This window comes from Garra rufa, chromosome 3, assembly GCF_049309525.1.
Source record: "Garra rufa chromosome 3, GarRuf1.0, whole genome shotgun sequence".
In the NCBI taxonomy this organism is placed as follows: Eukaryota; Metazoa; Chordata; class Actinopteri; order Cypriniformes; family Cyprinidae; genus Garra; species Garra rufa.
The window spans coordinates 66,028,441-66,053,002 of record NC_133363.1 but is presented as its reverse complement, the minus strand read 5'-3'; the positions used below and the strand labels follow the sequence as shown (position 1 = coordinate 66,053,002).

Here is a 24,562-nt window from a genome sequence, read left to right as displayed (position 1 = left end):
GTTTTCAGAGACGGTTTATTCATTTGAAACCTGCTTCAGCTGGTGAACCTGCTCCATGCTCATAAGGCAAGATAAACACTGTACACGAGACACACGTCTGATGAAAACCGCCACCCGATAAAGCCATTAGAGTCCGAATTAATCTCATACATATGGGGTTTAAAACAGAACTGAGTTTAAATACAATTAGGCACCAGGATGGTGTTTCCAGTCCGTGGCGGCTCGGCGGCGCGCTTTAGGTGGGGTGTCCGGATAAGAAGCCGACCTGGTTGCTGCTGGTGAACATGGACATGAAGCGGTCTTCGTCGATGGAGTTGAGCACATCCAGGTCATCCAGGACGCCGGAAGCGGGTGGCGGAGGAGCCGGGCTCTCCATCATGCTCTCGTTGTGTATGAGGTTGGCGATGCTGGGCGGGAAGGACATCCACGTGGAGCCGTTCCCAGCGTGATCCCCCGCCGCCTCCGGCTTTCCTATCGCTTCTCCGGGAAGGCCGCTCTGAACCAGCAGGGCTTGGAAGTCGTCGATGTTGATGTTGTCCACGTCAGAGCCTTGCACTTCCGAGAAGCTGGGAAACTCGGGCAGCTCGTCGTCTCCGTCGACTCTGAACGCTCCGGCGGTGAAGGCGTTATGCACGTCTTGGGAAACGGCGGCGGCGGCGGCGCTCTGGACGGGTTCTGCGGCGGCCGGCGCGCTCATCTGATCCGACGTGATGTAGTTGTTGAGCGAGAAGTCGTGCAGGTCACGCAGGTTGACGGTGGAGAAGTCCTGGGCGAGGCCGGACGGAGCCGCGCTTGGACTCGTGAAGGTGTTCACCGGCGTCGCTTTGGGCTGAGAGTCCACCGTCAAACTCTGGAGGAACTTCCACGTCTCGCTGGTGGAGGTGGACGGCTCCAGTTTGTGTGAGCTCTGAGCGGGCGCGGCGAACAGCTGACCCGGGACGGGGGCGAAGAACGAGGACGTCTGCGGCTTCACCGACACACCTGCGGACGCAGACGCCGCTGAAACAGACAGAAACACAACTGTAACGTCTGTGGAAGAAACACTAGCATTCAGAGGAATGGACGCATTGGAAGTAGGGATGCTCTGATCGATCAGCCGTTAAACAAATATTTTATGACTCGATCGGTACTCGGTAAACTTGGCCGATCTCACGATCCGATCGCAATTTCATAACGTCAACGTACACGATGAGTGCGGACGTGAATGACCTGGCGCTGAAATAATCTGTGGTTTTTATCCTATTCTTTAGCATATTTAGTTGTGGGTTTTGGTTATTTTGCTGTTTTAGGCTGTAAGGATCTTTGAAATAACCGAAATCATGTGGCGAAGGGATATAGACATGATACATTTACTTGACAAGTCAAATCATTTAAGCTACTAAATCCTGTTTTCTAAAAAAATAAATAAAAAATAAAAAAGCAAAAACATCTGCCAGTGGGATAAAAACAATAATCTTAATTCAAAGGCTAAATGAGATTTTTTTTTCCTTGCCCTGTTGGCAGATAATTTTGCTAACAAAATTAGAAAACAAGATAATATCTTACTTTTACTTGTAAAGTAAATTTAGCTTGATTCAACAATTTTAGGGCCTTTTATTTCTTCCTAATTATGTATATATACAATTTTTTGCCAAAATAAAAATTAAATTGAATTTTTAGAAGCAACAATTTATGAAACGTTTCAAAGTATTAATTTTTGGGCCCAAAATTTGTTTTACTTTCTAAGTATATTTTCTGATCATCTCTGATCGATCAGCCGTTAAACAAATATTTTATGACTCGATCGGTACTCAGTAAATTTCATAACGTCAACATACATGATGAGTGCGGACGTGAATGACCTGGCGCTGAAATAATCTGTGGTTTTTATCCTAATGTTTAGCATATTTAGTTGTGGGTTTTGGTTATTTTGCTGTTTTAGGCTGTAAGGATCTTTGAAATAACTGAAATCATGAGGCGAAGGGATATAGACATGTAATGCGGTCAAGAGCTGTGCGCGTTAATCTGGAAATAATCGCACATCTTAGGTATAAACCCAATTTTGAAGGCATATTAAAATGTTCACTGTATAATGAGTGACTATTTATTACTCATTGCATGACATATATTACATAATTACTGTAGAAATGTAACAAAATATGTGACCCTGGAGCACAAAACCAGTCTTAAGTCGCTGGGGTATATTTGTAGCAATAGCCAAAAATACATTGCATGGGTCAAAATTTTAGATTTTTCTTTTATGCCAAAAATCATTGGGAAATTAAGTAAAGTTCATGTTCCATGATGATTTTTTTGTAAAATTCCTACTGTAAACATATCAAAATGTAATTTTTGATTAGTAATATGCATTGTTAAGAACCTAATTTGGACAACTATAAAGGTGATTTTCTCAGTCTTTTTGATTTTTTTGCATCCTCAGATTACAGATTTTCAAATAGATGTATCTCGGCCAAATATTGTCCTATCCTAACAAATTGAGCTTTCATATGATGTATAAATCTCAGTTTTGTCAAATTTAACCTTATGACTGGTTTTGTGGTCCAGGGTCACATATAACAAAAGCAACATCTATAGTAATACTTTTTCTGAATGTTGAAAACAGATGAATGTTGATCTGAGAGATTACATATCAGTTATATAAAGCTCAAAGCATCGGAATAGGCATTGGTATCGGCCGATCAGCATCACACGAAACCGGTACTCGATATCGGCTGCAAAAATCCTGATCGAAGCACCCCTAATTAAAAGATTTCTATTTTAAATAAATGCTGTTCTTTTGAGCTTTCTATTCATCTGTGAATCCTGAGAAATAAAATGTATGACTGTTTGCACTAAACTATTGTGCAGCACAACTGTTTTCAACTTTGATAATAATCTGAAATGTTTCTTAAGCTGATTTCTGAAGGATCATGTGACACTGAAGACTGCAGGAATGATGCTGGAAATTCAGCTGCGCATCACAGGAATAAATTACATTTTAACAAATATTCACAGAGAAACAGCTGTTTTAAATTATAATAATATTTTACTGTTTTTACTGTATTTTTGATCAAATAAATGTAATTATTTCAAACTTTTAACCAGTAGTGTAAGCATTCACAAAGATCTAGAAAACAGTAGTATATCATGGAGATGATTTTACAGCTCATTAAGTAATTTTGACCAAAAATACAGGCTACACATGTCTGCTTTAAACCCTCAACCTTTAAACAGAGTGACGGCTGGAAATGATGTTCTGTGTCATTACGCCACAAACACAGTCTAAAATAACCCAGTTCTCTAGTCACATCAATATACTAGTTTAGTGCTTTTCACAAGCAGCTTTATAGAAAAGAGACAAAATTTGACAGATAATGTACTCACCCCTTTGTCTTCTAAGATGTTCATGTCTTTCTTTTTTTCAGTCATAAATAATTTTTTTTTTTTTTTTTGAGGAAAACATTCCGGGATTTTTCTCCATATAGTGGACTTCTATGGTGCTCAACAGATTGAAGGTTTAAATGCAGCTTCAAAGGACTCTAAACTGTCTTATCTATCAAAACTATTGGTCATGTTTTTAAATAAATTAACATTTATATAGTGTTTAACCTCAAATGCTCATCTTGTCTAGCTCTGTGATGCATATGCATACTCTGTGTATTCCTCTGTGAAGATACAGTTAGGGTATGTTGAAAAACTCCATCTCATTTTCTCTTCAAAATCGTCCTCCATCGCTGCAGAAGTACCGACCCAGTGTTTACAAAGTGGACATGCAAAGAAGATCAATCCGCCTTTACAAAAAAGGTAAAACAGTGAAGTAGGACAATGTTGAAGTTGGAGGTGAAAATGAGACGGGAGTTTTTCGACATACCCTAACTGTCTTGAACCGGAATACACAGAGTACGCATTGCAGAGCTAGACAAGATAAGCATGTTTAAGAAAAAGACTAGAGAAGACCCTTCTGCCTCGGCTGGGGTCATAGAAGTCCACCATATGGACAACATTCCTGAATGTTTTCCTCAAAAACTATTTCTTTACAACTGAAAAAAGAAAGACACAACCATCTTGGATGACAAAGGGAACTGAGTTTAAGTGAAATCGCATTTTTTTGAAGGAATAGTTCAGCTCAAATGTGCTCACCCTCAGAACATCTGACATGTAGATGAGTTTGTTTGCTGATCAGATTTGTATAAAAGTGTCATTCCATCACTGTCTCAACAATGGATCCTCTGGAGTGAATGGGTGCCGTCAGAATGAGAGTCTAAACAGCTGATAAAAACACCACAATAATCCACACCACTCCAGTCCATCCCTTAACATCTTGAGAAGACAAAAGCTGAAACAAAAGACGTTTTAAATAAACATCTTTGAGTCCATAATCCACAATAACACTTCCTCTGTTCACACCAAAAACCTCTGTTTTGGCTTGTAATCCGTGCAGATTTCTCTCCTGATTCAGACCAGACTACTTTTTCACATTTTTATTGAATCATATTTTACTTAAAAATGTCATAATGCTGGTTTTGTTTCAAATTTTGTCTTCTCAAGGGATGGACTGGAGTGGTGTGGATTACTGTGATGTTTTTATCAGCTGTTTGGACTCTCATTCTGACGGCACCCATTCACTGCAGAGGATCTATTGTGATCTACAAATCTGATGAACAAACTCATCTAGATCTCAGATGTTCTGAGGGTGAGCACATTTTCAGCAACTCTTTATACTGCCCTCCAAAGGCAGAGTGCAGTAACTACGCCAACACTGAAACTGAGAAAAATGCCTTTAAAGTTTTTACAGCAGCTAGTCAAACATGTTGAAATTCTGTTGAAAAACTCTTGTTTCTCTGAAACGGGACACAATATAACCAGGAGACTTTGCCACAAGACAAAACAGTTGTCACAAAGTTCATTTTAAGCCTTAACTCAATTTTGACCAAATCTGTAGTTACTGCGCTTTGCCTTTGGAGGGCAGTATATTTGGCTAAACTATCCTTTTAACTCCTAATCATCTATTTATCAGTTTAGACCTGGTTTACTAGTTACCTGGTGGGATGCTGCTGGCCGCTGTGGGTTTAGTCAGGCCTAGTGTTCGTTTAGCGGTACTAAACAGCCGTCTGTCTGCAGGCATGGAGGATCCTGCACATAAACATGTATTAATTATTAAGTACCAAGCAGTGTTGTTTTTGACAACCATCTTAGATTTAGTCTTAGTCTTAGTCTTTTGGACTAAAATGCTTCTTAGTTTTAGTCAAATTTTAGTCACTTCTATATGTGATAGTTTTAGTCCAGTTTTAGTCGACGAAAAGTCAAAAAGGTTTTAGTCTAGTTTTAGTCGACGAAAAGTCAAAAAGGTTTTAGTCTAGTTTTAGTCGACGAAAAGTCAAAAAGGTTTTAGTCTAGTTTTAGTCGACGAAAAGTCAAAAAGGTTTTAGTCCAGTTTTAGTCGACGAAAAGTCAAAAAGGTTTTAGTCTAGTTTTAGTCGACGAAAAGTCAAAAAGGTTTTAGTCCAGTTTTAGTCGACGAAAAGTCAAAAAGGTTTTAGTCTAGTTTTAGTCGACGAAAAGTCAAAAAGGTTTTAGTCTAGTTTTAGTCGACGAAAAGTCAAAAAGGTTTTAGTCTAGTTTTAGTCGACGAAAAGTCAAAAAGGTTTTAGTCTAGTTTTAGTCGACGAAAAGTCAAAAAGGTTTTAGTCTAGTTTTAGTCGACGAAAAGTCAAAAAGGTTTTAGTCTAGTTTTAGTCGACGAAAAGTCAAAAAGGTTTTAGTCTGGTTTTAGTCAAAAAAAGGGAAAAATTAATTTTAACAAATTAATGTAGGTCAGTAAGTATTTTGCTGTTGGGTAGTGTCACTTATAAGTTGTGAAAATAGCAGATCTATAGTTCAACACAATGTGAGCTTCCGGATCAACTATTTTCACCAATAATTACAATAATGAAGGAATGTTTTAGAACATAAAAGACAAACAAGGATGGAATGCTAAAACGGCTTGCCATACTAGTATAGCAAAGAGTATTTAATGCTAAACGGCTTGCCATAGCGTCAGATACTTTTTAAGTTTTATTTGGCATGCACAATAAGCGGAAATCTCATGCATTTTAAACGTCTGACGGACCACCCACTAACATTTTCGTCTATTCTCGTCTCGTCAACGAAAACTCACACACGTCTCGTCATGTTTTAGTCATCAACGAGCCATTTTTATCTCGTCATCGTCTCGTTATCGTCATGAAAAAAAGTGGCGTCAACGAAATGATTTCGTCATCGTCATCGTTGACGAAAACAACACTGGTACCAAGCTGAAATGATATGGCAGTAAATGCTCTAATTGAGTGGATCTACACACACCTGTAATGATGCTGTTCAGTTTGAGGTTCTGCAGCATCCCTTCTGTTCTCTTGCGCTTCTCCATCAGCCTGTGCTCATCTGCTCATTTAACACACAACAAAGACAGAAAGAACTCACCAACAGCATGAGGCGAAGTAAATGATTGTGGTGAGGATGTGAGTGTAGATGCAGAACAGACACTAGTAACTCAGTGCTGGTCTCACCCGGGTCGGACGGCAGGTACTGGAAGTCCATGGGCTCGCTGACTTCCCGGTCAGACGGCCTGCGCAGCTGCATTTTCACGCGCACCGGCTCCGTCAGGTTGGTGTCGTGGTACGGCGGCGTGCGAAACACGATGGCCACCTGCCGGTGAACGTCGGCCTGAGAGAACGAGCCCTTACTTTCCCACGAGTCCTGGAAGAAACGCACCTCAATGTCCTCTAGAGAAGAGAGAGACATTAATGGTATCATTAACTAAAATTACATTTAAAGCTATTAAAAAACATCTTCACTACTTTAAAATAAACATTCACTTATTTAAAAAAAAATAACTTATTTTATTTCAGCTAGAATTCAGCTTTTCATTAATACTATTTTCTTTTAGTTTAACTTTAAAAACTAAAATAACCAAAACTGCAATAAAAATGTATTAGAACTATATAGGCATATAAAAACACAATATACAAATAATAGAAACACACAATAAAATTACTAACAATTTTACTAAAATTTAATTAAAAGTTAATTCAAAATATGAATACAATTTAATAGTACCTAAATTAGTTTTTGAGTATTTGACTGACAATCATCAGATCAGTCATATTTCTATATGCTGCATTATCAGTATTAATTCAAAAAAAAACAATCCGTAACAAAACCTTACAAGAAAATCAACGTATAAACTATAAAATATACTCCTTACATGATTTGAGTTTGCAAGTAAATTGATCTTGTTGATATGTAGGTTAGATAATGTACTGAAAAACTAAATAAATAAATAAAAATGTTGCTCTCTGACACTGAATAACTAATGACTGAAAAAAAATGTATGTCAATTACTATACGACGGCGTTTTAGTGCTGTGTAAAAAAAAAAAAAAAAAAATCAAAGATTACAAGATATTTCAAGAATATAGAAAATACCATTTCAACTTTATTTTCGTAGTATTTCGACTTTACTCCAGTAGTATTTAGAGTTTATTCTCGTAGTATTTAGAGTTTATTCTCGTAGTATTTAGAGTTTATTCTCGTAGTATTTAGAGTTTATTCTTGTAGTATTTAGAGTTTATTCTTGTATTTAGAGTTTATTCTCGTAGTATTTAGAGTTTATTCTCGTAGTATTTAGAGTTTATTCTTGTAGTATTTAGAGTTTATTCTTGTAGTATTTAGAGTTTATTCTTGTAGTATTTAGAGTTTATTCTTGTAGTATTTCGACTTTACTCCAGTAGTATTTAGAGTTTATTCTCGTAGTATTTAGAGTTTATTCTCGTAGTATTTAGAGTTTATTCTCGTAGTATTTAGACTTTAAGTGTTACAACAGCATCCTACTAATATAACCAAAAATAAACTTATATAATAATAAATATATAATATAATAAACAGACATAATTAGACATTCTTAAAAAATATATAAAATGACAAAAACACAAACTTGCTAAAACTTTCAACACAAAATATAAAAGTAAAAACAAATTCAAGATATGAATAAAACTATAGTAGTATCTCAACGATACTAAAATCACACTAGTTATGGTTCATGTGTATTTGGAACGTGATGCACACACCTTTCTGAACTTTATCACACAGCAGAAAGATCTCGTCTCCTCCTCGACAGCTGCCGGAGTTTCTGTTGACGCGGCAGATCTTGAGCTCAGCCGTGTTCGGAGCTCCTGAGGATGAGAGATGCGGTCAGTGTGGTCACGGTCACGCGTGTTGAGCGTTCAGACGTGTGTTCTGCGGTGTGACTCACGGTTATCATAGATGGGCTGAGACACGACGGGCTCCAGAGAATACAGCTCTCCGCTGGGCAGCGTGATGGACACCTGGAAACACAGGCGCACCGCGTTCAGGTCATACTCCTCCTCCCAGATCTTGGCTTCAGGAACTGCAATCACACACAGACAGCATCTAATCACACACTACACAAACTTTCAGTTTCGTAAAGTAAGACACTGCAGGAGAATAGAGTAAAAAAAAATTAGCTAATATTTATCACCTTACATTTTTGTAAGATTGATTACGCTGATAATTGCAACCATCTTTTGTATTACAAGTTTTCAAAAATGCTAGGGTTAAATATGCAAATGAGCCATTATTTAATTAAATATGCGCTAATTTGCATACATTTCTAGTACAAAAATCTAACCACTGGATGAAGTCAGTTTAAAAACTCTTGTTGAATTTTTTTTGACATATTAGAGTCAAATGGTTTTTTGGGTATCTCATTTTGTCACTCCATAATTCAGAAAAAATAAATAAAAAAAATTTACATTTTGGGGGAAATAAATTGTATAAAAATCAAGTAAATTATATATGAACAAATCCCTCTGTAAACACCTTCAGGATATAGTCAGGAATAAAAATAAATACATAAATAAAAGTGTGGTGTGTGTAAGTGCTACTGAAGTGGAGATTAATGGCTCAGTGTAGGAGAAAAAACCCATTTTGAGAAAACTCCCTTTAAAAATATGTATTGTAATTGAAATCCATTGACACAAATAGATAAAGTGCTATAAAAGAAACACTTAACAGGGTTTATTGGATGTTTTCATTTTTCCATTGGTCTGAAAAAACACTTTATGGAAAACCAAAAAGCCCCAAATCTCAAACTTGACAGGTGCATGAAAAAAAAAAAACAGCAATTAAAACATAATTTATTTCTGTGATGCACAGCTGAGTTTTCAGCATCATAACTCTCCAGTTTTCAGTGTCCCATGATCCTTCAGAAATCATTCTAATATGCTGATTTGCTGATTAAAAAACATTTCTGATTGTTAATCATGCCCAGTATTTTTATGGAAACTGTGAGACGTTACTATGTAAAAGTGTGGGGTTAATAAGAATTATAGGTTTCACATAAATGCTGTTCTTTTGAACTCTCTGCTCATCTGTGAATCCTGAAAAATAAAGTGAATCACGGTTTCCACAAACCGCCTGCCCGTCCGGTGGTGTGTGTTTCTTACTATTAAAGGGGTTGTTCTGCGTTTGCAGTCGACAGGAAACTGCATCTCCCACATCCTTCTTCTTCACGCACTGAATACCCAGATTCTGGAAACTGAAAGAGAGAAATGAGTCGGCAGAGCGTTCAGGCAAACGGATCAAAGCAGAGGCAGCGCCGAAGTCTGGAAACGGACGGCTTTCGGCCACAAGATGGAGCTTCCCACGAACACGCATCTGAGAGCCCAAACAGGAAGCAGCGACTGTGATGTGATGTTTCCGAGGGCCACGTGCTAAATTTAGTACTGACCAAAAATAACACACACACACACACACATATGAGAGACTGACAGAGACCAACGCAGCGAAACTCCTCTAATCTGCTCATTTACTTCAAAAGAGCGAATTTAAAGAAAGAATTAAAAACAGTTGCAGTTGATCAGAGCACCTTTGTTTTAAGAAACTTTTCCTTCACTGCTTTTTATTCCATTACACTTCATGAAAACATCTCATTCATCATTAGCTATCAGAGCTTGATATGAAGTTACTAATGCTGAATTTTAGCATTTATTATTTTAAATTAAAGTCATATTTAGGTCATTGTTGTCAGTTATGTGTGATTAAATCTGCTGTAAAAGCGTGAGCTCTTTGGTCATTTTAGGTAAACTAAAACAAATTAATGTCTGTCCAGCTGCTGTAGTTTTAAATGATGTAAAACTAGTATGTTTTCATAACATTCCTCTTAAAGCGTTAATGCATTTTACCAATTTGTTTTACTATTAATAGCCACATATATAAACAAATTTAGTTTTTACTCATTTTAGTTTTTCTAGTTGTTTGTACAGTCGTGGCCAAAAGTTTTGAGAATTACATAAATGTTGGAAATTGGAAAAGTTGCTGTTGAAGTTTTTATAATCGCATTTGCATATACTCCAGAATGTTATGAAGAGTGATCAGATCAATTGCATAGTCCTTCTTTGCCATGAAAATTAACTTAATCCCAAAAAAAACTTTCCACTGCATTGTTAAGAAGGCTTCAGGGCGTCCAAGAAAGTCCAGCAAGCGCCAGGATGGTCTCCTAAAGAGGATTGAGCTGCGGGATCGGAGTGCCACCAGTGCAGAGCTTGCTCAGGAATGGCAGCAGGCAGGTGTGAGCGCATCTGAACGCACAGTGAGGACAAGACTTTTGGAAGATGGCCTGGTGTCAAGAAGGGCAGCAAAGAAGCCACTTCTCTCCAAAAAACCATCAGGGACAGATTGATCTTCTTCAAAAAGTATGGCGAATGGACTGCTGAGGACTGGGGCAAAGTCATATTCTCCGATGAAGCCTCTTTCCGATTGTTTGGGGCATCTGGAAAAAGGCTTGTCCGGAGAAGAAAAGGTGAGCGCTACCATCAGTCCTGTGTCATGCCAACAGTAAAGCATCCTGAGACCATTCATGTGTGGGGTTGCTTCTCATCCAAGGGAGTGGGCTCACTCACAATTTTGCCCAAAAACACAGCCATGAATAAAGAATGGTACCAAAACACCCTCCAACAGCAACTTCTTCCAACAATCCAACAACAGTTTGGTGAAGAACAATGCATTTTCCAACACGATGGAGCACCGTGCCATAAGGCAAAAGTGATAACTAAGTGGCTCGGGGACCAAAACGTTGACATTTTGGGTCCATGGCCTGAAAACTCCCCAGATCTTAAAACTTGCGGTCAATCCTCAAGAGGCGGTGGACAAACAAAAACCCACTAATTCTGACAAACTCCAAGAAGTGATTATGAAAGAATGGGTTGCTATCAGTCAGGATTTGGCCCAGAAGTTGATTGAGAGCATGCCCAGTCGAATTGCAGAGGTCCTGAAAAAGAAGGGCCAACACTGCAAATACTGACTCTTTGCATAAATGTCATGTAATTGTCCATAAAAGCCTTTGAAACGTATGAAGTGCTTGTCATTATATTTCAGTACATCACAGAAACAACTGAAACAAAGATCATAAAGCAGTTTATCAGCAAACTTTGTGAAAACTAATAATTGTGTCATTCTTAAAACTTTTGGCCACGACTGTACGCTTCTTTAATACATTTTTATACAAGTTTAATGCTTTGACGTTGCATAAGTTTTGGTAATAAAATAAAAAGCTTGCTTATTTGCAGATCCATAAATAAAATGTCTTTATTATTAGTGTATTTTCTGTTTTTATTTGAATGTTACTTTAAGTTTTCTTCATTTTATTATGTTAATTTTATCATTTATATTAATTTATCTTTTTTAATATTACTATTGAGGAACGGTCTAAATTATTTTTATTTCAGTTTTAGCTTTAGTTTTTTTCCTCATTTTTTGTCTTTTTTAATCTAATACATTACACTATTTCAGCTGTTTTAAATATTAAAATGTTTTTCTTAGTTTTAGACTATTGACTAGTGTGACTAGAATAAATAATAGACATATTTCATCAACCAGTATTTTTATTTACTTTATTTACTTTTTATTTATTTATTTTATTTACAATTACTTTTACCAGTTACCAGTTAAAAGGTTTTATATTTTTTATTAAAGAAGTTTTTTATTTGCTTACAAAGCCTGCATTTATTTGATCCAAAGTACAGCAAAAACAGCAAAAAAAAAATAATAATATTTGTACTATTTCAAATAACTGTTTCTTTATTTGAATATATTTTAAAATGAAATTTATTCCTGTGATTTCAAAGCTGTATTTTTTGCATCATTACACCAGTCACATGATGCCTCAGAAATATTTATAATATTCTGATTGCTGCTCAAAAACATTTATTATTATTATTATTATGATGATGATGTTGAAAACAGTTAAGTAGAATTTATTCAAGTTTGCTTTGATGAATATAAATATTCAAAATACCAGCATTGATCTGAAATGGAAAGCTTTTGTAACATTATAAATGTCTTTAACATCACTTTTAACCAATTTCAAGCATCCTTGCTAAATAAAAGTATTCATTTCTATCATTTCTTTAAAAAAAATGGAAAGATAAATGCTGATCCTTGGATCTTTCTAGAATTCTGAAACAAAAGTGTTTTAAATATTGGTAATAATAATAATAATAATAAATGTTTCTAGAGCAGCAAATCAGTATATTTGCTGAAGACTGGAGTAATGATGCTGAAAATTTAACTTTGATTAGAGAAATAAATTACATTTTAAAACATATTCAAATAGAAAGCAGTTATTTTAAATAGTTAAAATATTTCACAATATTCCTGCTTTTGTTGTACTTTGGATCAAATAAATGCAGGCTTGGTGAGCAGAAAGAGACTAATTTAACATTAAAAGCTTTAATGTTACTTTTGACTGGTAGTGTAGGTTGGCTAAAAATCAAGTCAACTTATATTAGACTATACTTTATTAGAGCTAAAATATTGGATTTGTGTTGTTCATCCACCACTGGTTGTTGGCCAACCCTCATAACACACACACACACACACACACACACACACACACACACACACACACACACACACACCTGTGTATCCGGCGCTCCTGTAAATCGGCCTCATAATATCCGTGTTTGCAGTCTTTGCCCACCAGCTCGTGTGGGTGTGGTTTGTACGGCTGGTTCTTGGTTACCAAGGAGATCCGCACTCTCAGTGGCCCGCTGTAGTTGTGAACCTATGAAAAGAGCCGCACAGAGTCATGTGACCCAGGTGGAGTCACGTATCAGATACAGCATGTGTTTTCTGGCACGAAACGGAGAATAACAACATGGAGAACGCCTCTGATGGCAGTGTCTATGTTTAGGAGCAGCTCTCAGGTGTCTCACCTTGATGGCGGGGTGTGTTTTTGTGGTGTCGTTGCTCTTCTCTCCTGGGATGCTGCCAGCGGATCGACCCTCGCATTTATAGCGGAAGCGCATCCCTCGTGCTTTGGGCTGCTCGATTATCTCCACGTACGGAGGGCCTTTAGACAAACACAAAGAAACACAGTTACAGTCACTGGGTGCTTAACCATGCTGGATTACAATGTTTCTGTCTGGGTATCCGGCCTTGATAGTGTTTTAATGCCACATAAAAAACAAACAAACAAACAAACAAACAAACAAAAAAGTCGAAATATTATGAGAATAAAGTCAAAATACTACGAGAGTAAATAGTATTTTGACTTTACTCTCATAGTATTGCAACTTTTTTTTTTTTTTTTTTATGTGGCATTAGAGTAAAGTCCAAATACTACGAGAGTAAAGTTGAAATACAACGAGAATAAAGTCGAAATACTCAGAGAGTGAAGTCCAAATACTACGAGAGTAAAGTCGAAATATTATGAGAATAAAGTCGAAATACTACGAGAATAAAGTCGAAATACTCAGAGAGTGAAGTCCAAATACTACGAGAGTAAAGTCGAAATATTATGAGAATAAAGTCGAAATACTACGAGAATAAAGTCGAAATACTCAGAGAGTGAAGTCCAAATACTACGAGAGTAAAGTCGAAATATTATGAGAATAAAGTCGAAATACTCAGAGAGTGAAGTCCAAATACTACGAGAATAAAGTCGAAATACTACGAAAGTAAAGTTGAAATATTATGAGAATAAAGTTGAAATACTACAAGAATAAAGTCGAAATAATACGAAAGTAAAGTTGAAATATTACGAGAATCAAGTCGAAATATTACACGAATAAAGTCGAAATACTACGAAAGTAAAGTTGAAATATTATGAGAATAAAGTCGAAATACTACGAGAGTAAAGTTGAAATATTACGAGAATAAAGTCGAAATATTACACGAATAAAGTCGAAATACTACGAGAGTAAAGTTGAAATATTACGAGAATAAAGTCGAAATATTACACGAATAAAGTCGAAATACTACGAAAGTAAAGTTGAAATATTATGAGAATAAAGCTGAAATACTACGAGAATAAAGTCGAAATACTACGAAAGTAAAGTTGAAATATTATGAGAATAAAGTTGAAATACTACGAGAGTAAAGTCGAAATACTACGAGAGTAAAGTCGAAATATTATGAGAATAAAGTTGAAATACTACGAGAATAAAGTCGAAATACTCAGAGAGTGAAGTCCAAATACTACGAGAATAAAGTCGAAATACTACGAAAGTAAAGTTGAAATATTATGAGAATAAAGTCGAAATATTACACGAATAAAGTTGAAATACTACGAGAGTAAAGTTGAAATATTATGAGAATAAAGTCGAAATATTATGAGAATAAAGTTGAAATACTACGAGAGTAAAGTCGAAATACTCAGAGAGTGAAGTCCAAATACTACGAGAATAAAGTCGAAATACTACGAAAGTAAAGTTGAAATATTATGAGAATAAAGTTGAAATACTACGAAAGTAAAGTTGAAACATTATGAGAATAAAGTCGAAATAATACGAAAGTAAAGTTGAAATATTACGAGAATAAAGTCGAAATATTACACGAATAAAGTCGAAATACTACGAAAGTAAAGTTGAAATATTATGATAATAAAGTCGAAATATTATGAGAATAAAGTTGAAATACTACGAGAGTAAAGTTGAAATATTATGAGAATAAAGTCGAAATATTATGAGAATAAAGTTGAAATACTACGAGAATAAAGTCGAAATACTCAGAGAGTGAAGTCCAAATACTACGAGAATAAAGTCGAAATACTACGAAAGTAAAGTTGAAATATTATGAGAATAAAGTTGAAATACTACGAAAGTAAAGTTGAAACATTATGAGAATAAAGTCGAAATAATACGAAAGTAAAGTTGAAATATTACGAGAATAAAGTCGAAATATTACACGAATAAAGTCGAAATACTACGAAAGTAAAGTTGAAATATTATGATAATAAAGTCGAAATATTACACGAATAAAGTCGAAATACTACGAAAGTAAAGTTGAAATATTACGAGAATAAAGTTGAAATACTACGAAAGTAAAGTTGAAACATTATGAGAATAAAGTCGAAATAATACGAAAGTAAAGTTGAAATATTACGAGAATAAAGTCGAAATATTACACGATTAAAGTCGAAATACTACGAAAGTAAAGTTGAAATATGAGAATAAAGTTGAAATACTACGAAAGTAAAGTTGAAACATTATGAGAATAAAGTCGAAATAATACGAAAGTAAAGTTGAAATATTACGAGAATAAAGTCGAAATATTACACGATTAAAGTCGAAATACTACGAAAGTAAAGTTGAAATATTATGAGAATAAAGTTGAAATACTACAAGAATAAAGTATAACTATTATAGGAATAAGAGAGTACGACTTTAATCTTGCAATATTAGATTTTTATTTTTTTACAATGGCACTAAAAAGCTGTCACATCTGTCAGATTAGAAACAGCACTGTAATAATTTATATCTCATGCACAGGTGTTCAGGGTCTGTAAGATCTGTAAATGTTTTGTTGAAAGTCTCTTCTGTTCTTTAAGGCTGCCTTTATTTGAACAAAAGAATAAAAACAAATCACAGCTGTTTTAATATCTGTTGAATATCTGTTAAACTGTAATTTATTTCTGTGATGCGCAGCTGAGTTTTCAGCATCATTACTCCAGTCTTCAGCGTCACATGATCCTTCAGAAATCATTCTAATATACTGATTTATTATCAGTGCTGAAAACAGTTGTGCTGCCCATTACTTTCGGGAAACTGTGATGCATGTTATTGTTCATGATTCACAGATGAATAGAAAGTTCAAAAGAACAGCGTGGATCTGAAATAGAAACATTATAAATGTTTGAACAGACGTGTCTCAGGAGTTTCTGAGAGCGCAGTGAGTCGTGCACAGCTCCGTCTATTATTATCGTAAACATAATAAAGAGGTAAATGTCTTTGTTTGAGATGGGGACTACAGTCAATCCCAAACACAGTCCCAGTGTAATGACGTGACAGAAATACAGTAGTCTTCTCTTACCTTGGGACACCGGGGACCGTCCCCACTGGTGAAACATTCCTGAAAGAACAAATGACCAGAGATCAGTGACACAAACACAGAGATAAACTCTCTCCAGAGACGCCATACGAGTCAAACCAGCCAATAACACACCTAAACAAGACAAAGCCTGTGAGAACGAGAAAGAAGAGAATAAAACAGCCTCTGATTGGTCAATCCAGTGCTGATCTAATAACAGCTGTTCACCACTAGATCTGCTTATAATTCACTCATTTCATAAGGAAAATTGGGTTTTAACAATAAACATAAATTCATAATGGCACTCGCTCACTCATACCTTCATTACATGAGTCATTATGGATTAGAAATGAAAGGAATAGTTAAGTCAAAAATGAAAATTTAGCTAAAAGAGTGCTCCCTCAGTTCATCAGATTTGGAAAAATGTGTCATCACTCACTTATCAATGGATCCTCTGTAGTGAATGGGTGCCGTCAAAATGAGAGTCTAAACAGCTGATAAAAACAACACAATAATCCACAAGTAATCCATAACACTTCAGTCCATCAGTTTATATCTTGACAAGACAAAAGATGAAACAAATCCATCATAACGACGTTTTTAACTAAAATACATGGTAACACTTTACAATAAGGTTCATTAGTTAACATTAGTTAACCACATTAGTTAACATGAACTAATAATGAACTGCACTTATACAGCATTTATTAATCTTTGTTAATGTTAATTTCAACATTTACTAATACATTATTAAAATCTTGTTAACATTAGTTAATGCATTGTGAACTAACATGAACAAACAATGAACAACTGTATTTTTGTTAACTAACATTATTAAAGATTAGTAAATACAGTAACAAATGTGTGGCCAGGGCTCTAGACTAACTTTTTGCACTGGTTGCACTGGTGCGCCTAACTTTTTTTCTTAGGTGCACCAGCACAAAAGTTAGGTGCACCCAAATTTTCAACCGCATCACATTCAACACCACAGTTTTACAAGTTCACTTTTTTATTTTATTTATTTTTTTAATCCCTGTCCATATAGGCAATATTGACTTGTAAATGATTAACTAACAATCTGGTCAATATAAAGTTCTTTATTTGAAGCATATTTTTCCCCAGTACTTTACCCTGGTTTGTGTAATAACGAAAACATTTCAGTGAAAAAATAAGGACAAAACTCTCTATTTTAACATTTTGAACAATAGGGCTCTACAATTGTTTTTTAATTTAATTTAATTTTTTTAAATTCTTGTTTAAATTTTTCTCATAATCAAATGAAAGCATAAACATGTATTTATTTTTAATCAAATGAAAAATAAACCTTTTTAATTTTTGGCAAACATATATATGATTTATAAATAGGAATATATAAACACCTACATTATACTGTACAAAAGTAATACAGGGCTAATATTGTTCTGTTTCATGTTAAACCGTACTCTTATTTTGACAGGTTGCCTTGCAGTTTCTGTGTGTACAGTATGATATGATGCTTTCTCAAATGAAACGGTAAAAGTGACACAGTAGGTTTGGAGATTGAGTTTATCTGTTCATGTGAGATGCAAATGCCAAAAATTAGCGGGAGCGTCACGCGTGCTTCAGTAGCCTATACACGTGTAGTTAAAAAAAAAATACACGTCTCCACCATTAATACATAGAGGCAAACGGAACATGCAGGATTCATTTTAAACGGCCTTTTTGCCTTTCAGTTTTCATGGACACTAGTCCATATCGCGATTTGAATTAAGTGACAGACCAACTTTTGATTTATCATTCCAGAAATCAACGTATTACGTGGCATTCCGCGCCATAGTAAATTCGGTTTTTATGAATGGAGTCCGCGATCCAGTCCGTGTTTTTGCGGAGGAGGCATTGTAAACGCTTGATCCGTCCTTTATCTCTGATTGGTTTAGACCACAATATGGGTCTAATGTGTGTCTGTTGTTGAGCAACAGGGAGACTTTAAGAGTGACGGAGTTTCGTTTTTCCCCCCTCGAACGGCTGGTCGCACCGGTGCAACCTTTGATTGTTTTTAGTCGCACCATTGAGAAATTAGGTCGCACATGCGACCAAATTGGTCGCACTCTAGAGCCCTGGTGGCTCATCGTTAGTTCATCTTAGTTAATACATTAACTAATGTTTAACTAATGAACCTTATTGTAAAGTGTTACCAAACACATTGAGTCCGTAATCCATAATAACACTTCCTTCAGTGAAAAAAACATCTCCTGTTGTCTCTCACATCAAAAAGTTTTGGCTTGTAAACTGTGCTTGATCTGATTCAGACCAGACCACTTTTTCACTGGAGGAAGTGTTATTATAGATTATGAACTCATATTTTACAGTAGTTAAAAACATCTTAATGATGTATTTGTTTCAGCTTTTGTCTTGTCAAGATGTGAACTGATGGACTGGAGTGGTGCGGATTACTTGTGGATTACTGTGATGTTTTTATCAACTGTTTGGACTCTCAATCTGATGGCACCCATTCACTGCAGAGTATCCATTGGTGAAACAGTGACGGAATTATATATTTATACAAATCTGATGAAGAAACAATTTTACAAATCTGATGAACTGACCTTCTGCAGATGAATGAATCTCAAAATAACACATCAAAAAAAAAAAAAAAAAAAAACACAATACATCCCAAAACCAAAAGAACAAGCAGATATGAGCAGAATTCAGCAGATCTATGAAGCTACAAATGAAACGCATTCAGTGTTGTCTGTTCATAACTACAAGTGCGTAATTTATAATAACACCTCCTCCAGTGAATAAAAAAGTCCATCTCCTGCTGTCTCTCACAAATCCACATACTTGTTTAAGCATGTAAACGGTGCTTAATCTGTGCAGATTTCAGATTTAATCTCCTGATTCAGACCAGAACAATTTTAAACATCATTATATTTAAATAATGTCTTAATAATGGATTTGTTTCAGCTTTTGTCTGATGGACTGCAGGGTTCAACGCTAAGGATTTTTTTTCCCCAGATCAGCAGTTAACTATACATAAATGGAGGATTCCTATTAAAGGAATGTTGTTGCAAAGAAGAAAATTAAACAATATTAGTAAATAGAGTGTTATTAAGCAGAATATATGTTAAAAGTTTTGTTTTTACGGTGGTCGTCCATGATTTTTTTACCTTTGTTTTTACCTTTTCATATGTTTAATTATGCTTAAAGGTGCCATGAGTGCAATCAAATTCATTTTTGAATACAGATGTCTGCCAGCAGGTGGCGGCAAGACACTGATTTAATTACTGAATCATATTATTCATTTGATTCGTTCGAACGGATGGTTCATTTGGGATTAAAGCAAGTGACTCTTAATGAATGGGAAATTGAATCATTTCACTAGATTCGTTTAAAAACGCACATTCATTCATAAACAAAACACCGCTGTGTTTGAATGGAGATGCGCAGCGGCTCAGTTGTGACTTGTTTCAGATTACTTTTGACGACGAAATAGAGAAAAATCAGGCATAGTGCTATAGTCAGCCAATGTAAGTCACTTAATAATAACTTCTTGTTTATTTAACTGCTGTATTAATCAGTACCTCATTTACAAACTCCCACAAAAAGTATTAAAAGCTGTCACTCATCTTAGTTCGTGACCTCACAAAGCTCTATTATAATCAATGCAGCTCTCTTTACTGCACAACCAGTCTCTTATTTACACTCTCGCTACACTTTGTTTATGAATGGATTGGTGAGATCTGTCTGTGATCCATTACTCAACGTTGCAAAAACACATAGAAACCTTTGAAGCTCCGCTGAGCGCAAACACAAATATGCTGATGGGACTCCTAAATATTTTTTCAGTCGCACATACTAAATTTTAGTTGCAAATGCGAATTAGAAACAGACGCTTTCTTTTTAGCTTCATAATTTGATGTTGCCGCCATGTTGCCGTCTCTTCGCTGTACTGGTTGTTACCAGGTTACGGAAAAAAACAGTGCTCACAACATCCAATCAGATAAGAGGAACCGAAAAGCAATACAGTGTTCACAACATCGAGAACGTAGCATTTAAAGGCTTAAAAACACAAGCCGTTTCTCGATTCTAAGACTGTATTTGCACGAATTTGACAAACAGTCGCAGGCAAATTAAACTTTAGTGACACGGCAGCACTGGCCCGATCCCGTCTACTGTCCCGAGCGTCTCGCACACTGGCCCCGGGCCATCGGACAGTCCTTATTGTCGAGCCCTGGATTGTAGAGGTGTGGATTATTGTGATGTTTCATTCTGACGGCACCCATTCACTACAGAGGATCCATTGGTGAGACAGTGATGCAATTATACATTTATACAGATCTGATCAGATTGTCAAATACTGCAATCATCTGAGTGTTTCTGAAAGCTGCATGCACTGTAAAAAACTATTTGTTAAATCAACTTAAAATAATTAGTTACCTAGCTGCCTAGTGCTTTTAAGTTCAGTCAACTCAAAAAAGTTTAGTCAACGTAAAAAGTGTAGTTTGGGATTAAGTGACAAATTAGATATTTGAATTGATTCAACTTAAAATTTTAAGGCAGCAGGGTAACAAATTATTTTAAGTTTACTCAGCAAATAGTGTTTTTGTTTTGTTTTTTACAGTGTGTGCTCTTTAAATAAAAATGTAATTTCTTTTTTACTTTGATTTTGTGGTAAAATATAGCCTGCTATGTTCTTGCCTGCAATCTAAAAAAATGTCAAATAAAAGTTAAAATGCTGTCCAATTCATGTTGAATCGCAACAGGTGTTTTTCCTGCATTTTCAAATAGGCATTGTATTTTTTTGGCTTGGAAAAAAATGTCTGCAAACTTCACAAAACACACCCTGTCAGGAAACGACCAGCACTTTTCCAATTTTCTGCACTTTTTTCTCCCTTGCAGTGTATTTTCATAAGATTCATAAAGATTTGTGACACCAAACTAAAGACAATCAGGAGAAAGACGGACAGACAAAGAGGAAAATCCAGAAAGGGCGGGAGACGGCAAACACACTCTGACCTACTTAAACCTGGACGTGTCTGGTTATGACTAACCCGTCTGCTAGTTAAAGCGCACTTAACATCTCAGACTCCACATGTGAACACTGAGCCTGGACAACACACTGAACACCAAACACTTCAGCAACGTCACGTTTGTCATGATATACAACAAGAAAGCACAAACACCAGGAGCGAAGTGGATAACGAAAGATGAAAGCGCAGATGACCGATGACATCAGCCGAAAGAGAAAGTGAAATCAGCGCTGAATCATCGTGGGAACCTGAATCCACAATCATTCAGTGTCTTAATTCAGACAGAAAACATCATCAGTGGAAGCACAGAGAGAGATCTCCAGCAGCAGAAACACACATGAACATGAACTGGTGAACACCGTCCTGCTCCATCACTGCTTCTGAACTGTCTTTACAGTAATGACAGAAGAAAACACGATAGTGAGGAGATAAAGCGCTCTTCATTCTGACACCAGTGAGTACAGCGGATGAGAGGAGCTGCTGTGTTTCCTGAGAACTGAACAGATAGATCATATTGGATCATCAACTTCTGAAGTCTTTAAATGATCATCATGATCTTTGCTGTTTAACCTGATTCACACACAATCTACTTCACTGTTCCTCAGCTGAGGAATGTTGATTTGTTCATCTCTTAATCATCATTGCAGTGCTGCTGTGGTTGTGTTGCCTTTGTGGGGGTCATCAGGGCCCCTCATCACAAATATAATAATAATAATCTCCTGACACAAATATATCAAAACCTGAGCACACATAGCCACGCTTATTTAAGTATGTTAATGAGCAAATAACAAAAACAAAATGGGACACACCAGGGGCCACAAGAGAGTTCTGGGGTTCATAATAAAGTTTAGAGAAAATGTTTTAAAAATAAACACAATTAAATGAATAAATAGATTAAAGCATGCAAGTAAATAAATGCAGAAAGATATTAAGTCAATAAAAAAAACACATTAGAAATACAAAAAACCTTTACAAAATAAAAATAATTTAAATAGATTTATATATGCATAATATAAAATCTGATTAGAATACATAATAAAAATGATTTAAATGAACAAATAGATAAAATTAGTAAGTAAATAAAAAAAATAAAAATAAGGCACAATCACATAATACATTATTTAACTGTAATAAACAATAACATTTACTTTAAATAATAAACAGATTTAAAAAAAGTTCAAAGGTAAACATAAATAAATAATAAAAAATTTGATTCAAATAAAATAATAAAAAGTGATTTAAATAAGTAGATAAAATAAATGAAACAAAATTAAACTATAAACTGATAATAATAAAATGATTAAATAAACAGACTGCAACAAATAAGTAAAAATGTAATTATATTAAAAATTATGATATAGTTAAGAGTATAGTGCCATAATGAGAAGAAAAAAATAATGACAAAAACAAAGTATTTTCCAAATAATATTTTAAACCGGTATACAAGTTTAAATTACTATTATAAATATTATACAAATATTACTACCTTTAAACTTTTTTAAGACCTTAGTGTCTCTATCATACATTAGGGTTTCATGATTTAAAAAACTATATTGAAAACCCCTGTCGTGGACTACTGTTTAATTAAAAACAAGTGAATAATATGTGACCCTGGAACACAAAACCAGTCTTAAAGAGCATGAGTATATTTGTAGCAATAGCCAAAAAAACATTGTATGGGTCAAAATGACAGATTTTTCTTTTAAGCCAAAATTATTAGGATATTAAGTCATGTTCCATGAACATATTTTGTAAATTTCCTACCATAAATATATCAAACCTTATTTGAATAGTAATATGCATTGCTAAGAACTTAATTCTAACTTTAAAGGCGATTTTCTCAATATTTTGATTTTTTTTTTGCCCCCTCAGATTGCAGATTTTTAAATAGTTGTATCTCAGCCAAATATTGTCCTTTCCTAACAAACCATACCTCAATGGAAAGCTTATTTATTCAGCTTTCAGATCGTGTTATGACTGTTTTTGTGATCCAGGGTCACATATGTGATTATGTAATAAACAAATATCCTAAACTAATGCTTGATCGACTTCATTCCTGCAGTTGAGGAGCTCAGTTAAAGCAGGTTTAGTTTCACTATTCTTTGTGAGGTCATAATGTTTGTGAGGAGGTGATGATGTTTACCAGCCCATCCCTAAAGGGTTAAACCCAACCAGCTGTAACCCACCCAGCCCCTAACCTACCCATCACACTACTAACCAGCGGAACTAGTACAACCTAACCTGAACCTCTTTTCCGCGTTTCACGTTATCCGTGAGGACTTTTCAAAGATCTGTCCCTCACTCACTCACTCTCACACACACACACACACACACACACACACACACACACACACACACACACACACACACACACACACACACACACACCTGTAGGCCGTAATGCGTCAGCGCGCGTCAGAACTAAAGTCGCGTTGACGCGTCGCGATCACGGTCGTGTTTGATTCCCGTCACTCGGCGGACACCGTCCCGATCAACCGGAGACGCGCGGCGCCACGGAACGCCCGGTTCTCTCAGCCGAAACCGAGAGCAAAACTTCAGCTGAGGGACTTTCCCTTCCGCGCGGACACCACAACAAGCCGTTCCCGCCGTCCAGATGAATAAACGCGCCATTATAGCGCTCGACTTACCGTCCATGTCGCGCGTCACTGCAGCTCAGGTCGCTCTCTGTCGCTTTTTGACGTTTCCGGGCAGTAGTGAAGTATGAACGACACACCGCAACAACACTTTCCTTCCGTGCGCGCCTCCGCGACTCTACAGTAAGCGCGCGCACGTGCGCGGAAATACCCGGATGACGCGCTGACATCTCCAACACAAAACAGAAGAAACTACTCAAAACACACACAACACAACACGTTAGAATGGGAAAACATCAAAATGAACAATTAAAACACGAATAATTTCACAAGAAAACAGGGTCAGGGTCAAAAAGTCTCTCAGAGCATACAAATCAATAAATCCATATAAAATGATCTAAAGTTATTTGTGGAAAATGTGACCATAAATGAACAGATAACAAAAAACCTTTGTAAATAATAATGTATACACTGTTCATAAAAAATGTAACAATTAAAATAAAGATTTAAACTAAAATATTTATATTCGGATGATCAAAATTTACCAACAGAGGGCACAAAAGCTCTGTTTATCATAAATGCTGGGAAAAAAAGAAAACTGAACTGAAACTGA

The 24,562-nt window shown here is 35.8% G+C and overlaps 1 protein-coding gene across 1 annotated transcript; it reads right to left on the bottom strand.

Moving 5' to 3' along the window:
- Positions 1-6: 6 nt before the first annotated feature.
- rela (v-rel avian reticuloendotheliosis viral oncogene homolog A) lies at positions 7-24,123 on the bottom strand. Its single transcript, XM_073837457.1, has 11 exons — positions 24,004-24,123; positions 16,347-16,385; positions 13,250-13,386; positions 12,953-13,098; positions 9,482-9,573; positions 8,269-8,403; positions 8,084-8,188; positions 6,525-6,740; positions 6,322-6,399; positions 5,020-5,112; positions 7-999 (listed from the first exon to the last, which is right to left on the bottom strand). Exons 1-11 carry the CDS (start codon positions 24,008-24,010, stop codon positions 236-238), a joined length of 1,812 nt encoding a protein of 603 aa, XP_073693558.1. The 5' UTR covers positions 24,011-24,123; the 3' UTR covers positions 7-235.
- Between the last annotated feature and the right edge of the window lie 439 nt (positions 24,124-24,562).

Bases quoted from the DNA above. Each gene is read 5' to 3' on its own strand.
- rela (XM_073837457.1), bottom strand. The intron at 8,189-8,268 runs GTGAGTCACACC...TCTCATCCTCAG, and splicing joins TCAGCCCATCTATGATAACC to GAGCTCCGAACACGGCTGAG. The intron at 6,400-6,524 runs GTGAGACCAGCA...TTAAATGAGCAG, and splicing joins GTACCTGCCGTCCGACCCGG to ATGAGCACAGGCTGATGGAG.